The following is a 17,488-nucleotide window of genomic DNA, read 5'->3' on the forward strand; positions in this document are numbered from 1 at the left end:
AGTACCTTTAGGATTTCACAGGTCATTTTGCGGAATTTGATTTCCAGACTACTCCTTACGGTTTAGGGCCCCTAAAATGCCAGGGCAGTATAGGAACCCCACAAATGACCCCATTTTAGAAAGAAGACACCCCAAGGTATTCCGTTAGGAGTATGGTGAGTTCATAGAAGATTTTATTTTTTGTCACAAGTTAGCGGAACATGACACTTTGTGGAAAAAAACAATTAAAATCAATTTCCGCTAACTTGTGACAAAAAAATAAAATCTTCTATGAACTCACCATACTCCTAACTGAATACCTTGGGGTGTCTTCTTTCTAAAATGGGGTCATTTGTGGGGTTCCTATACTGCCCTGGCATTTTAGGGGCCCTAAACCATGAGGAGTAGTCTGGAAATCAAATTCCGCAAAATGACCTGTGAAATCCTAAAGGTACTCATTGGACTTTGGGCCCTTTAGCGCAGTTAGGGTGCAAAAAAGTGCCACACATGTGGTATTGCCGTACTCGGGAGAAGTAGTATAATGTGTTTTGGGGTGCATTTTTACACATACCCATGCTGGGTGGGAGAAATAACTCTGTAAATGGACAATCGTGTGTAAAAAAATCAAAAGATTGTCATTTACAGAGGTATTTCTCCCACCCAGCATGGGTATGTGTAAAAATACACCCCAAAACACATTATACTACTTCTCCCGAGTACAGCAATACCACATGTGTGGCACTTTTTTGCACCCTAACTGCGCTAAAGGGCCCAAAGTCCAATGAGTACCTTTAGGATTTCACAGGTCATTTTGCGGAATTTGATTTCCAGACTACTCCTCACGGTTTAGGGCCCCTAAAATGCCAGGGCAGTATAGGAACCCCACAAATGACCCCATTTTAGAAAGAAGACACCCCAAGGTATTCCGTTAGGAGTATGGTGAGTACATAGAAGATTTTATTTTTTGTCACAAGTTAGCGGAACATGACACTTTGTGGAAAAAAACAATTAAAATCAATTTCCGCTAACTTGTGACAAAAAAATAAAATCTTCTATGAACTCACCATACTCCTAACTGAATACCTTGGGGTGTCTTCTTTCTAAAATGGGGTCATTTGTGGGGTTCCTATACTGCCCTGGCATTTTAGGGGCCCTAAACCATGAGGAGTAGTCTGGAAATTTAAATTCCGCAAAATGACCTGTGAAATCCTAAAGGTACTCATTGGACTTTGGGCCCTTTAGCGCAGTTAGGGTGCAAAAAAGTGCCACACATGTGGTATTGCCGTACTCGGGAGAAGTAGTATAATGTGTTTTGGGGTGTATTTTTACACATACCCATGCTGGGTGGGAGAAATACCTCTGTAAATGACAATCTTTTGATTTTTTTACACACGATTGTCCATTTACAGAGTTATTTCTCCCACCCAGCATGGGTATGTGTAAAAATACACCCCAAAACACATTGTACTACTTCTCCCGAGTACGGCGATACCACATGTGTGGCACTTTTTTGCACCCTAACTGCGCTAAAGGGCCCAAAGTCCAATGAGTACCTTTAGGATTTCACAGGTCATTTTGCGGAATTTGATTTCCAGACTACTCCTCATGGTTTAGGGCCCCTAAAATGCTAGGGCAGTATAGGAACCCCACAAATGACCCCATTTTAGAAAGAAGACACCCCAAGGTATTCCGTTAGGAGTATGGTGAGTTCATAGAAGATTTTATCTTTTTTTACAGTTTCTTTTCACGTTAGCACTAAAAACATTCACATGACAAAGGCCTCAGCTGTTAAAGACCCCAAATTTTGTTCTCTCGCTTATCACGTTTAAAATGATACCCTACATGCATAATCAGATAAGTTTTTGGGCACAAAGCACAGCAGACTGTTAACCACAAGCAGCTGGCGATCGGTGTTAACACAGGTCACCAGCGGCTAACACAACGAGATTGTTAGTACCACATTCCAGCAGGCTGTGGGGTTAAGCCCCTCTGCCAACGTCAAGGCCAATCTCCTAGAGGGGTCCCTACACTACACTAACCATGGATGCGTGTCTTTAACTAGGCACGTCTAATAACGGCATACTTACTTGAGGTTGCTCGTGGGGGGCGTAAGCCAACCTCGTATGCACAATTGGCCAAATGTCCAACATTGGATAAGAAGACAAAGAGCAAACTTACTTCAGGTTGCCCGTAGGGGGAGTGAGCCAACCTCGTATCCACAATTGGACATACGTCTGATATTGAATTAAAAGCCTGAGGGGGTGGTCGTAATTTATGCTAGAGGTCAAAAGCTGGAAGATCATGAGAGTGTGATAAAAATGGGCCCAGTATAATCAAAATCTTAATAATGAAGGACTGAGTGATAGATTTCAAAACATGGTTTAAGGCAAAGTCCTGGTTTGGAAGGACATTTTGGGCAGTAGTAACGGCTGTCCCTTCTGATTTTGTGTTTCATACACACCCTGCATTTTTTCTGTGGATACTGTCTTGATGGCGTAGCGGGGATTGGATCCAGAAAATGCTTGTCGCGAATTCTAATAATGTCTTCGGAGGCATGTGGGTCTGTTGTTACGGGAGTGTAGCCAGATTCATAAATCAGGGACAGGACAATCTGGTCCTGGAATTTGATAAACCTGACCCGGTTGTCTGCTTTATTAAACAGGACAAAGGCATTATGTAAGGCCATCTGCAGTAAATGAAACGCAAGTTTTTTGTACCAGGCCTTCCGTTTACGTTCCAGTAAGTAAGGGGCCAGCTTCTGATCCGCCAGGTCCACACCTCCCATGTACTTGTTATAGTTGGTGACTGCCACTGGTTTCACCACTACTTCCCTGCGGGACCTTACTGTTGTTGTTGCCTCAGTGTGTATCGTAGACAAGAACATTACATCTCTCCTGTCTTTGTACTTTAAGGCAAGGAGCTCACTGCTGCGATAGCTGAATGACTCACCCCTGTTTAGTCGTTTGTTTACAACTTGTTGTGGCAGGCCTTTTCTATTTGCCCTCACTGTACCACAGGCTACAGTCTGGGCACTGTACAAAAATTTGAAGAGAGGGACGCTTGAATAATAATTATCCATGTATAAGTGGTAGCCCTGGTGGAGCAAAGGGTTTACTAATTGGATAACAATTTTCTCGCTGGAACTCATGTAGGGTGGGCATCCGGCAGGCTGGAGTAGGCTGTCCTTTCCCTCGTAGATGTGAAAGTTATAAATATAGCCATTCCCACTCTCACACAGTTTGTAAAGTTTGATTCCATATTTGGCCCGTTTGTTTGGAATATATTGTTTAATCGATAGCCTGCCATGGAACGAGAATAGCGATTCGTCTACGGCAATATGACGCTCTGGCACATAAACATCAGCAAACTGCTGGTTCAGATGAGTTAGCAAAGGTCGTAATTTGAAAAGCCGGTCAAAGGCTGGGTCCTCACGCTGAAGCATGTCTGCATTATTGTTGAAATGCAGGAAGCGGAGCAGCATCTCATACCTCAGTCTTGGCATTATGGCATAATACATGGGTGTATCATAATTTGGCTGTGTGGTCCAGTACTGCCTTAGTTGGGGTTTCTTCACCAGTCCCATGTTTAATGTTAGGCCCAAAAAGACCTTTAACTCCGTAGGGTTTGTGGGGATCCATCTGGCTGACATGGCAGTTGGATTAGCTGCTCTGCATTGCTCCGCATACAAGTTGGTTTGATCCGCAATTAGCTGCAACAGGGAATCCGTCAAGAACAGCTGATAGAAATTAAGTGGCGTGAAATGATCCGTAGCCACTTTTATGCCACTTCTTCCTGTAAAGGGGGGCACGTTAGGGGTTTCCATGGCAGAAGGTGACCACTGAGGGTGCAGCAAGTCCTCTGGCACTGGGGGTCTCTGTGACACCCTTGCTGCTCTTCGCCTGACAGCCCTCTGTCTGCTGGGTTGGGGTATTGACCTCTCATCTGCTGAGGTGTCACTGTCACTGGATATCACAGGAACAGTGCTCCTAGCCTGCACCTCTGCTCTAGGCCGTTGGGCTGGTGATGGTCCAGCAGAGTCAGAATCGCTCTCAGAGTCACTATCATCCAGTGACTCTGAGCCTTCCCCTGGAAGCCAATCTGTGTCGGACATGTCCGTCATGTCTGACTCCTCCACTGCCTCCTGTGTCTCCAATTCTTCCTCCCCGCTATCCTGCAGAATGGCGGCCGCCTCTTCCGCGCTGTATAGCCTCTTCGGCATGTTTAGTTGCAAAGTTAGCCAAATAGCTTGGTCCAAATCTATAAAGACGGGTAGGGCAGGTGAAGAGAAAAAAAAGGGATTTTTTTTTGACTAGGGAAAAATAATGTACTTAGGCAAAATATGCATAAATTGTATAGATGGCGAAAAAAAAAATCATTTTGGGATTGAAAAAAGTTGAGAAAAGGGCTTAACTGGGTATACCAATGGTGATAAGGAGTTAACCACTTGAGGACGCTGTATCTCTGGCCCCCTCAGGTCTATGAAAAAAAAATCCGAGCTGAGATCATAGTGATTGGCTGCAGCAAAGACAGACCGGTGCAAGCAGCGAGAGCGAGCTGAACGTGCCGAGAGTGATAGAAATGTATTCCCTTGCAAGAATACCAGCTCAATCACTGCCATCCAGCAGCAGTTAAAAATCAGTTCTGCACAAATATAAAGTACTCCTAAAGCTGGCCAAACACGATACAATAAAACGATCCAATCTTACAGCATTTCAGTCAAAATGATCGTTGTACCGAAAAATCAAAAGCTTTTTAAAATTTGTTTGAGAAATCTCATCAATTTTCTTAATATTGGGAATAAATAGAACACATGTGGTATATTGGACAGATTTTTCAAATCAACCAGAAAAATTGATGTTATTGAAATTTCAAAAATTGTATCGTGTGTGGCCACTTCAACAAATATATGTGTTTCAGGTTCTTGAGATGGTGTTATTCACAATAAGGGGTACTTGGCAAACGCCAGCTCTAAAGGTGCCCACACATCTCGAGATGTACAGGCAGATTCGACCAAGAGACAGATCTCTCTCTAATTGAATCTGATTGATTCAATCAGAGACAAATTCTCGATTTAGCTTCCCCATACAATTGGCCCTAGACTATGATACATGCGCTACCTGATACAGACATCTGTCTAAGGAAGGGATTAGATTGTGAGCCCCTCTGAGGGATAGTTATGTGACAAGACAATATAATCTGTACAGCGCAGCGGAAAATGTCAGTGCTATATAATAATAAATAATAATAGGCACCATGGCGGGTGATAGAACGCAGGTAAATTATAAATGCATGGGCAAGGTGGCACATTTACATTTGGGGAGACATCGCCGGAGGTTCATATTCGTCGCTGGGTCTGATATTTCACGCCGTTACCGCCGCTCACCCAATCGACTTATTGCAATACAAATTCCTGGATGCAGAGCGTTTGCGATCAGTGGAAATGGCAAACGCACTGCAAACACTGCAATGTAAGTAATCCCATAGGATTACATGTGCTAACAGCTCTTTGCTGATCGCCAACGATCAGCAAAGCGCAACACTGCGGCGGACGAGCGTAGGGGGTCACAGGAACAATCAATTATTACACTGATCACATGGGGCAAGGAGGCACATTTACATTCGCGGGGACAGCGCCGGGGGTACCGCCATGTTCGTCGCTGGGTATGATATTGCACGCCATTACCGCAGCACACCCGATCGACAATCCGCAATACAAAATCCCAGGTGCAGCGTGTTTGTGATCGGTGGAAATCGCAAACGCGCTGCAAACACTGCAGTGTAAGTAATCCCATAGGATTACATATGCTAACAACGCTTAGCTGATCATCAACGATCAGCAAAGCGCAACACTGCGGCAGACGAGCGTAGAGGGACACAGGAACAATCAGTTATTACACTGATCACATGGGGGAACACAGGCAGGGGACATGAGCAAGGAGGCACATTTACATTCGCGGGGACAGCGCCGGGGGTACCGCCATGTTCGTCGCTGGGCATGATATTGCACGCCATTACCGCAGCGCACCCAATCGACAATCCGCAATACAAATTCCCATATGCAGCGCGTTTGCGATCGGCGGAAATCGCAAACGCGCTGCAAACACTGCAGTGTAAGTAATCCCATAGGATTACATATGCTAACAACGCTTAGCTGATCATCAACGATCAGCAAAGCGCAACACTGCGGCGGGACGAGCGCAGGGGGGGAGGGGACATGTGGGACACAGGTACAATCAATCACTACACTGATCACATAGGGGAACACAGGCAGGGGACATGGGAACAAGCAATTATTTCACTATAGGGGGACATTGATGGTTGTTCCTGTGTCCCCCTATGTGATCAGTGCATAAATGCATTTTATTACATATTATATACATTATACATTACATTACACATTACATTATACACATTATACACATATTCTGCAGTAACTCACCTCTCAGAACGCTTGATTCCAAGTGTTCTGAGATTGCTGTTACTGCAGAATACACAGGGGTAAACAGAATTGTTTATTTGGATTTTTTAAATGAATGATCAGTGTCATTGGCTAAGACACTGATCATTCAAACTTTCGGGGACGCTGATTGGCTGCAGGAACTGCTGTTCCTGCTCACCAATCCCCGCACTTCAAAACGCCGCCGCGGGCGCGCGCATGCGCGCGCTTCCGTGCCCGCGCAGCCACCTGCAGCCAGAAGACTTGTAATCACGGCCCTGGTGCGTCGCTCTAACTTTGCAGGGCCGTGATTATACTGCACCTCATGCACCAAGTGGTTAAAGGGGCACTATGGCTAAATTCTTTGTTTTTTGTGGCTGTGATATTTATAGCTGTATGTGGAGAATAGTTAGGAACATGCAATGTGGCAGATTATTTTTTTTTCTTTTTATACTAACACCATCCTTGTGTAGGTTTAGAGTCGCGTCAGCAGATTTACCTTACTGACGCGACTCAGGCTAATCCATTATGGTGCAGGAGGCATCTTTCCCTGCTGTTGTTCTGCCGTTGTGCTGCCGTTGTTGGTCTCCCCTCTCGGAAGCGCTGGTAGCATATTCCATCTACATAGCTCTCCCCATCAGCCGTAAAGTGTATCAATATGCCGCCGTGCAGTGCGAGTGGCACGCAACCTTCATCTGCAGTGGGAAGCAACCGCCGTGTGGAGAGGGACGCAGCCTCACTGATGATGCTGCCCGGCAAGGACCCCTGTAGCGAAGCTGGCAATGAAACGGACACCTATTGTTGTCTCCAAGAGGGGAGACCAACAACAGCAGCACAAAGGCAGAACAACAGCAGGGAAAGATGCCTCCTGCACCATAATGGATTAGCCTGAGTCGCGTCAGTAAGGTAAATCTGCAGACGCGACTCTAAACCTACACAAGGATGGTGTTAGTGTAAAAAGAAAAAAAATAATCTGCCACATTGCATGTTCCTAACTATTCTCCACATACAGCTATAAATATCACAGCGACAAAAAACAAAGAATTTAGCCATAGTGCCCCTTTAATACATAATATTACACTACCATCTGGTGTTTTTTTGTAATCTTTTATACATTTATAAAATTAATGATTTCTTCATAAAAAAAAATATAGAATGAAATTATTTAGATAGCTGATCAGTATACACAATATTTGATTGCTCTAAGGATAGTATAGTGTTTAAATAAGTATTAATTTACTGTAAGTCTGAATACTGTTGGTTACAGGCCTATGTAGTTTGGTGGGCCAAGATGGCCGACAGCATTTCAGAAAGAAATGGGCATACCTCAGGCCAATTAAGACACAGATGTCATAATAAGCAAGCACAGCATGGAACATAGATATGGGAGATGTTTTTAATTCTGGAGACCCAGTGTCTCATGACATTTCTCTTATCGGGAAATCATGACGTAGTTAAGATATCTACCTGCGTGTGTACCCAATTAATGTCGCCCTCACTAATTAAATGTCAGACTTATAATAAATAAATAAATAAAGATACGTTGAATGATGCACGAAACATTCCAAGATATGGAAAATACGTCAGTGGGAAATTCCAATTTTTCAGCCATTTTGAAATTTGGGTATAAAAGGGGGGTAGAATGGGCAGGTTTTACACATCTCGACAACAGCTACCTTGGGGTGAGATCTTCTACATAATTGAGGAGAGGTATGCCCTATTGATATTATATTCTGGTGATTCTTAGCATTCAATATTTAGCTGAGCCTATTAAGCATTGAAAGTTAACATTTTTTATTAGCATTATTTTTGAACATTTTTTTCTCAGCAACTACTAGAGATACTCAGAAATAGGCAACATTAACCAACCTTAGATCTTCAATTCAATATCTGCATGATAAAGTTTATTTCATGGAACTGTGAACTTTGAACATTTTGAAGATTCATATTTTTCTGCTGTAAATATATTGCTTTTTGAAAAATACAAATTTATATAAAAATCCAAACTGAGTGCTTTGAGATTATTCCAAGAGAAACCATCATCTATAACTTTTACTGTTGTAGAGGTAAGGAACTCCACTATACCCGATATTTTTGATCGCAACGCTGTAAAAGTTATACCTTTTACTGAGTTAGTGATCTTACAGAGGTAGATACCGTAAGGTTTTCCAACATGACGTCCGGAGTTTCAATGTGTGGTATCTGCAGTCTCCTTGCAAGAAGATGAATGCCACCATAAGGACAGAGGGCCAGGGAGCAGCCCCCTGAGGGTAAGTAATGCTTGCTAAACACCCCCATGACACACTCCATTTACAAACCTCTTTTGGTGGAGAGGGGGGAGGTTGTTTTATATATCTTGTAAAAGAGGTGCTCAGCTTCCTTTAAAAAGAAACCCCAATGACATAAAGTAAAATGTTGTGCAAAGGTAGAAAAGGCTTGGCCCTCTATCAGCCAGATAGATATGTAAGCAATCCCACCTGTCTCTCCGTGTATTCTGCATAGCCTCAGGAGGACGTGCTCTCAGTGCCAACTGGGGTGAAACAGAGCAATATAATCTAAACAGCAACAAACAGTCTGGGCTCTGTCCTTGAATATGACCATATTCAGAAAGTCATGCATCAGCATACATATCCATTTAGCAACTTGCAGGCAATGGAAAGGAAAGACAGGTGGAAGTGGGTGCAAGGGAGGAGTGTGGACACGCACAGCCGTTTTGCGTTACAGTAACGCTTGCTCATGTGCTAATCCAGGCGTGGGTATGGCTCAGTAGTAGTAAGTGCTCAGTAAGTGGATAAAAGCCCCTGGCTCTGCCCTGGTGAAACATTCCCCCAGCCATGACCAAAGGAGTGACGTGTTTCATAAACAAGAAGAACATGAAGTTCTATTAATGAGCATTAGAGCATACAATGACGTTATTATAAAAACACACTGACATCCTGTGCTGAACGAGTTGTTCCCAGATCCCCTCCACATTGCCATGAGAAGAGCCCCTACTTTAGGGGACAGTCTAATCCGGAGTGAATATAGGTCCCCTACACCCAGAAATTGATTGTCTGTGCAGCAATCAAGAGGAAACTAAGGTGTAGACATTGCACTTATTCTGGCAATATGGGAGGTGCTACACAGTGGAAGGTGAGAACTTTCATCGCCTGTCAAACAAAGTTTGCAGCCTAAATTTTGTTTTGCTTTTGTCAATTTTTCTACATTGGAAAGACGAGTAGGTTTCTTAATGACAGGATACAGGTACATATGAACAGGGGAAAGTTCATGTACACTCAACAACCTTTTTAAATCATACCAGTCAGTGCAGGATCTGGTGAGCCAGGCCGATCCACAAAAGTGAGCAAAGAAGGATCCGCAACCAGACAAAGGTTGAAGGAAAAGCTGGTATTCTTTATTGGAAACTCCACATGACAAGTGCAATAAAACCACAGGTTGAACTACATATGAAGTCTAGCAGGATGGGAAAGGGGTGCTCAGGTCTCATAAAACATGTTCATGAGGCACATGGTGGGAGGGCAGCACATGAGGCACATGGTTGCAGATTTCTGGCCTGCTGTATGTTTCAGCCTCCAGGCACAGTGGTGATCAGGCCTGGGAGTTGTTGCGGTGGGAGTCCCGACTGATCCTACTGATTTTGCCTGGGGTGAGCCAGGGGCTTTTATCCTTCCTTGTACAGAGCCACCCCCATGCCTGGCCTAGCACGTGAGCAAGCATTACTGTAACGCAAAATAACTGTTGTGCCCATCCACACACTTCCCCTTGCACCCACCTTCAATTCTTTCCTTTCCGATGCCTGCAAGTAATTGTGCACTGGATACAAGATATGGATATTGTACGATAATGCATTACTTTCTGAATAAAGCCGCATTCAAGTCCCCGGACTGTTTGTTGTTGTTTAGATAAAGGAAAATGTAATACATTATTCAGGATACACAATTTTATGTTACATATCCTGGTTTTAGCATCAGAAACATTTCCTATATCTATACAGTATATTGCTGTGTATACATATGTATGTAACCGTGCCCTACCAGGAATATTAAGCCTAAGCTATTTAGTTATGCAGCTTTCTGTGATACAGGGGAAGGGGGAAAAAGGGGGATAAATAGAGCGTAAGTACGTTTCCCAAAGTCACCACCCTAATATAAGGGTTTTGTCGTGAACCTCAAGTAAATCAATTAACAAATAGATTCCTGGGGGCAATAGGTATACAAATAGAAAAAACTTTTATTGGCTGTTTAAAGGCAACAAATGTTGGCGAGTGACGGATGTGTTGTGGGAGGGCATTCCAGAGGAGGGGTGAAGCGCGTGCAAAATCTTGTAAGCGTGAATGTGAGGAGGTGATTCTAGAGGAGGACAACAGAAGATCATGTGCCGATCTGAGATTGCGATTGGGTTTGTATCTGGAAATTAGTGAGAATATGTACCGGGGAGAGAGATTGTGGAGAGCTTTGTAGGTTAGGGTTAGGAGTTTGAACTGAATCCTCTGGTTAATCTGCAGCCAGTGAAGAGCTTGACAAAGGGTTGGCATAGGAAGATTGAGAAGAAAGATGAATGAGACGAGCAGCTGAGTTCAGTACCGACTGGAGCGGGGCCAATAGTATCAAAAGCAGTGGAGCTAAAAAAGAAACAGCGCTGTTGTCTACCTAAAACCAAGCTACCATGCACACCTCAATGACACACACTCTATGCATGGGGTACCCCCACACACAAACAGCAGTCCACCTGTGGATTAAAAGCTCAAGTCAATGTGGGGAGATGATCACCAAACTTCTGAGTCTCTGTTCTAACAAAGAGAGTACAGATGTGCCTGTTTACTCACGACTCCGTAGTGTCCAATCATTTGTAAGGTCCACTCCACTTCACTTGGCTAGGTTATTATAGCCACTCGGGCAGACTGTTTGCATGAACAGTGGGGGACCCCCGTTTATGTAGGCGCAGACCGTCTGCACAAGCCACACGCGACTGTAGTTTAAATCCTGCGGAAGGCAGATGCTTAACCAGCGTCTCGGGGTATCAGATGACAAGCTGCAACCTCCGAGCGTGACCTGCTTCAAATCCACCGCATGAAAGTCAGTTAGCTGATAACATGATGGTCCAGGTGACTGCTGCATAAACCCAGCATGTCATAAGGTACTCAGAGTGTCAACTTAGCGTGGCTCAGCGTGACGGTGTGTAATTCAACGTATCTTCACCATTGCAGGGGGAGGGTCAGAGAGCCGGCAGGCAGTGTGTTTTGGAAGACCAGGTTTTGTTTTTGCTCACTTTGGAACACACTATAAACAAAAATGTTGCAGTCATGTACCTTGCCAGTAGTATAGATGTCACCTTCTGTGATACATTTAACAATGTAAATCCGAATGAGGAAAGATATTACAATGAGGAAACACTGACTAAATCATTTATAAATGAATATCGTAATATAAAGGCAGTTTGAATCATTACGTTACATTCAATAAAGTTCCTCTTTAACAGTTTCTATCATGGATTTTTACAAAGTTCACATGGCAAAACTGTAATAATTAAGCGTAAACACTGATATTTGTATATGTTACGGCCACTTGTATAAGTTTGGCCACTTCGGGTTCTGGCCGGCCAATGTGCGAAATGGCCGCTGCGCTGCGGCCAATGTTAGAAATGAAATTATTCCTGAAAAATTCATGTATTTTCCGGCCGTCTCGCTGCGGCCAAATGTATGAAAAGTGCGTTAATTTAATGAAATGAAGCCGGCGGCAATGTAGCAGATGAAGCCGCCGGCTTTAGCTCTCTCTCCTGGCAGCCGGCGGGGACATGCGTGTCCTCCCAGAGTCGTTAGTCGCGGCAGGGAATCCTGCCGTTCGTTCCTGCAGAGCGGGTGCTGGCAGAAGCAATGTCTGCAGCCTCCCCGCTCTGCTTCCCTGGGGGGAAGGAGAGAGAGCTGAAGCCAGCCGCTTTATCCGCTACATTGCCGCCAGCTTCACTTCATTAAATTAAAGCACTTTTCATACATTTGGCCGCAGCAAGACAGCCGGAAAATACATTAAACTTTCAGGAATTATTTCATTTCTAACAATGGCCGCAGCGCAGCGGGCATTTCGCACATTGGCCGGCCAGAACCCGAAGTGGCCAGCTAGAACACGAAGTGGCCAAACTTCAGGTTCTGGCCGTAACATATATAAACACTGGAAATCACCAAACACAAATCGTTGTACCATCATAACATACATTGCTGGAATATATTTGTTTGTTGCGCATTCCGAAGTGAGCAGAAACCATACCTGGGCCCTTATGCAGTTAATGATTTCTCCTACGTTTTCTCCTAGGAGATATTTTTTCATCTTCTCTTTAAAATAACTTTTCAGCACTTTGCAATTGAAAAAGTACAAAAAGAAGGGGAAGAGTTACCAGTACTATCAAAATTATTTTGAGTATTTTCTTGCTTGCTGCTGGCTTCAAAGGTATTTTATTGATAAGGTTTGAAAATATCACAGAGGAGAAAACTCAGGAGAAAAAGTTAATTGCACATGGGCTCTGGTCTCCCAGAGTCCTCTGGGGCAGAAGGCTGTGTGACATTATAGCTTAGGCTAAACATCACTGCTATGGCAGGATTACATACCAATAGGCATCCATTTTTAGATATAGAAAGTGTGTCTGATGCTGAAACCGTGGGTTTAATTAATGAAAAATTGGGTATCCTGAATAATGATGTACATTCTACTGTATATGTCGTTGCAGTGCCTCTTTAAATTGATAATGTAGCAATGAACAATAGATAGAAATGTAATTTTAGTTTGGCAGGATATCGAGCCAGCAAATGAAAATAAGCACCCATTCAGACAACCAATCTCAGCTGACGATCAGCATATTTGTGTTGGATCCTGTACATGGATTACGCTGTTAGCATTGGTTTCCTGTTTTTAGCAGGTGTGAGCCTTTTAACGAGAAGAAGGACTTCATCTATGGCATCACTAGAGCACTGGGATTATCTAAATCATGCTGATATACTGAAAATAAATTGAGGAACTGCTTATATCTGTACTGTAGCCTCTAGTCTTACCTATTTGAGTATGCAAATCAGGAAATATGTGTTTTGTTATAATGATGTCTCTTGATGAATATGAACCAATAGATACTTGGCCTTCGTTAGTCATTCCTCTCGCACACCCTGCTGCATCATGAGGTTCCTCTGTACGGGGCTTATCCTTCTACTGACTGTGTCATGTAAGTAACAGCCATGAGGAAAACAAGCTGTATGTGCTGCAGTGTAGCTGAGTTCATTTTACATACATTTTCTGTTTTTCAGGTGTCACCTCACAAGTGACTCTGGATCAGCCAGGCTCTCTCACTGTGAAGCCCTCAAATCAGATGGACCTCACCTGTAAAGCTTCAGTGTCTGTTAGCGGCTACTACTGGTCATGGGTCAGACAGATGCAAGGCAAAGGCCTAGAATATATAGGGAGAATTACTAGCGGTGGTGGTGCAGAACCATCTTCATCTTTCCAAAGCCGAATCACTTTAACAAGAGACACCTCTAAGAATGAAATTTATCTGAAAATGACTAACATGAGAGGTGAAGACTCCGGGACATATTACTGTGCAAGACACACAGTGAGAAAAGGAAATGAGCCTTCATGAAAAAAACATTGCTATACACAGAAGGAAGCCGAGACCAGGCATGTTATGTGTTTTCAGATAATTAAGTTTCCTAATTAATCAGTACCAAACAAAATGTCCACTGAACTGTAAATCAAATGATTTTCCAAAAAACAAAGCAAAAAAACATAAGCAAAAAAATGGACCTGCAAAGAATATGTATTAACCTTCAAAAATGCTTTTTAACATGTTGTCCATACCTCCCAAATTTTTTGAGATGAGAAGGAGGGAGACTTAAGCCACACCCCTGCCACACCCCTAGTCACGCAAACCATAAACATTTCATAAGAAGAATATGTTGTTTTATAATTCAAACCACACTGGTCCTTTCTATCCTGGTTCATTTTCCTTCATATTAACATTTTAAAATTAGTAATATATCAATTTAAAGGATGGGAATAAAGTTCAGAGTCAATCAAACACACTTTAAAAAAAAAAACTATATATATTTAGTAGAGAAATATATATATATTTACATAGAAAGAGGGACAAAGTCCGTCCTGAAAGAGGGACAATTGGGGAGGACAGAAGGACAGGGCTCCCAAAGAGGGACTGTCCCTCCGAAAGAGGGACAGTTGGGAGCTATGATGCAATTAAGGTAGAAGTCAGTGCACAGGACCGTGACCTAAGCATTTAGAGTGCAGAAGCCCAATGTAAGTCCACACTGTATCCAAAAAAGAAGAAAGGTGGGCACGCACATCTAATGCAAAAATTCAATTTCATTTATTATTTAGAAAAACTAAAGGTACAGTACCATTGCTGAAGAGAGTACAAATCAGTGGGGGATAGGTCTACAGCTGTTTCACGCCAATAGTGTGTGGCGCATCATCAGGACATCTGAATACATGTGAAACCCCCTCTTATATACACAATGATATGTCTGGTTAACAATCAGCAATCAAGTTGATTACCTCTCAATTAAGGTTTAGCCTGCAGGTGGCTGTCCCCCAATCAGAGCTATGCAATTCGGCTGGTAAGCCAATAGGCAAAAGGGCTAAAGAGCACGCTCAGGAACAATACCACACCTCCTCCAATGGGCGGCAATAATATGTACTTCCGCCTAATGGAACGCGCGCTAAACGCACGCGGACGTTATGACGCATATACCATGAAAAACACGTATCACGTACGCAAAACGTCACTTCAATGCGGACATTCAGTCGCATACTCAGTGACGTGTACACGTCACTGAGTATGCGACTGAATGTCCGCATTGAAGTGACGTTTTGGAGGAGGTGTGGTATTGCAATGGTACTGTACCTTTAATTTTTCTAAATAAATAAATGAAATGAAATTGAATTTTTGCATTAGATGTGCGTGCCCACCTTTCTTCTTTTTTGGATACAGTTGAGCGCTATGATGTTGTACTGGTTTTATGAGTTTTTAACCAGGAAAAGAGTGATGTTGTAAAACAAGTATTTACATTGTGAAGCAACATTAATGGACTTAAAGGGATATTTGCACCTCTTATAAAATAAATAAAACAAATCGCTCCCTAAGGGAGGTTCATAAATGGACCGTGCCATGGTAGGTGGCAGGCGTTACTTACTTTCAGGGGGCTGCTCTCTTGCCATCTTTATGGTGGCATTCATCTTCTCCAGGGAGACCGCAGGTTCTGCAGATTGAAGCTCCTGGCAGTGTTGTGTGCTCCCAGCCACCACAAAGCATGCCGGGAGATGCACTCCTTCGATGAGAGTACTTCTCCTAGCTGGGGGGGGGGGGGGTTGTTGTTGTATATCTTGTAAAAGAGGTGTTCAGCTTAGCCTCAGGAGGAAGTGCTCTCAATGTTTCAATGTGTGGTATCTGCAGTCTCCTTGCAAGAAGATGAATGCCACCATAAGGACAGAGGGCCAAGGAGCAGCCCCCTGAGGGTAAGTAATGCCTGCTAAACACCGCCATGACACACTCCATTTACAAACCTCTTTTGGTGGAGAGGGGGGAGGTTGTTTTATATATCTTGTAAAAGAGGTACTCAGCTTCCTTTAATAAGAAACCCCAATGACATAAAGTAAAATGTTGTGCAAAGGTAGAAAAGGCTTGGACCTTTATCAGCCAGATAGATATGTAAGCAATCCCACCTGTCTCTCCATGTATTCTGCATAGCCTCAGGAGGACGTGCTCTCAGTGCCAACTGGGGTGAAACAGAGCAATATAATCTAAACAGCAACAAACAGTCTGGGCTCTGTCCTTGAATATGGCCTTATTCAGAAAGTCATGCATCAGCATACATATCCATGTAGCAACTTGCAGGCAATGGAAAGACAGGTGGAAGTGGGTGCAAGGGAGGTGTGTGGACACGCACAGCCGTTTTGCGTTACAGTAACGATTGCTTTTGCGCTAGTCCAGGTGTGCCAGAAGGATAAACCCCCCGGCTCTACCCTGGCGAAACATCCCTCAGCCGTGACCAAAGGAGTGACGTGTTTCATAAACAAGAAGAACATGAAGTTATATTAATGAGCATTAGCGCATACAATGAACTTATTATAAAAACGCACTGACATCCTGTGCTGAATGAGTTGTTTCCAGATCCCCTCCACATTGCCATGAGAAGGGTCCCTACTTTAGGGGACAGTCTAATCCGGAGTGAATATAGTTTCCCTACACCCAGAAATTGTTGGGGAGTGTGCAGCAAACCAGAGGAAACTATAGGTGTAGACATTGCACTTATTCTGGCAATATGGTAAATAAAGGTGCTACACAGTGGGAGGTGAGTGCTTTCATCACCTGTCAAACAAAGTTTGCAGCCTACATTGTGTTTTGCCCTTGTCAATTTTTCTACATAGGAAAGATGAGGAGGTACCTGAAGGACAGGATACGGGAGAATATGTAGTCCATCAAGATGGGAAAGGAGTGCTCAGGTCTCATAAAACATGTTCATGAGGTACATGGTGGGAGGGCAGAATGGTTGCGGATTTCTGGCCTGCTGTATGTTTCAGCCGCCAGGCAAAGTGGTGATCAGGCCCGGGGGTTTTTGCGGTGGGAGTCCCGACTGATCCTACATGCAGAAGCTATGGGACCCTTACGACTGAATGATAGACTGGACCTATCCTGTTTTTGGAGCCCTAAACCTCCCCTATTTTTGATCTAGGTGAATCCCTCTTTCTAGGTGACACTAAAAGGTCGTTCAGATCTCCATTTCCTGCTTTTTCCCTTCCCCCTTTTATGCTCCTTTTCTTCTTTCTTTTCCCAACGAAAACCAGAAATGGTTTCCTATCCCTAACTTATACTTACCTGGGGCTTCCTCAAGCCCCAAGAGCACCAGGGTGCTCACCCCTCGTCGCGCTCGCGTCCCCTGGAGCATTCTGTGTTCTAATCACTTAGTGTGCACCTGAACTCTTGCATAGGACAGAAGAAAACAGAGAGAAATGCACCCTGTATTTATTTACAGCATTTTGCCTGTCTAATTCCCCCTCATCTGTGACTAATCACAAGTTGTAA

At 43.6% G+C, this 17,488-nt stretch overlaps 2 protein-coding genes across 4 annotated transcripts in view; one reads left to right on the plus strand and one right to left on the minus strand.

Annotated features, from left to right (window-relative positions):
• The window catches only part of LOC137521936 (immunoglobulin mu heavy chain-like), a 956,922-nt gene that overhangs the window by 555,428 nt on the left and 384,006 nt on the right, over positions 1 to 17,488 (plus strand). The gene's annotated exons all lie outside the window — the stretch shown is intronic.
• LOC137531800 (piggyBac transposable element-derived protein 4-like) lies at positions 2,321 to 4,198 on the minus strand. Its single transcript, XM_068251786.1, has one exon. The coding sequence runs from the start codon at positions 4,196 to 4,198 to the stop codon at positions 2,321 to 2,323; it is 1,878 nt and encodes a 625-aa protein (XP_068107887.1).

Source organism: Hyperolius riggenbachi, chromosome 1, assembly GCF_040937935.1.
Source record: "Hyperolius riggenbachi isolate aHypRig1 chromosome 1, aHypRig1.pri, whole genome shotgun sequence".
NCBI classification, from domain to species: Eukaryota; Metazoa; Chordata; class Amphibia; order Anura; family Hyperoliidae; genus Hyperolius; species Hyperolius riggenbachi.

Coding starts and splice junctions, on each gene's coding strand:
- LOC137531800 (XM_068251786.1), bottom strand. CDS start 4,198: ATGCCGAAGAGGCTATACAGCGCGGAAGAGGCGGCCGCCATTCTGCAG.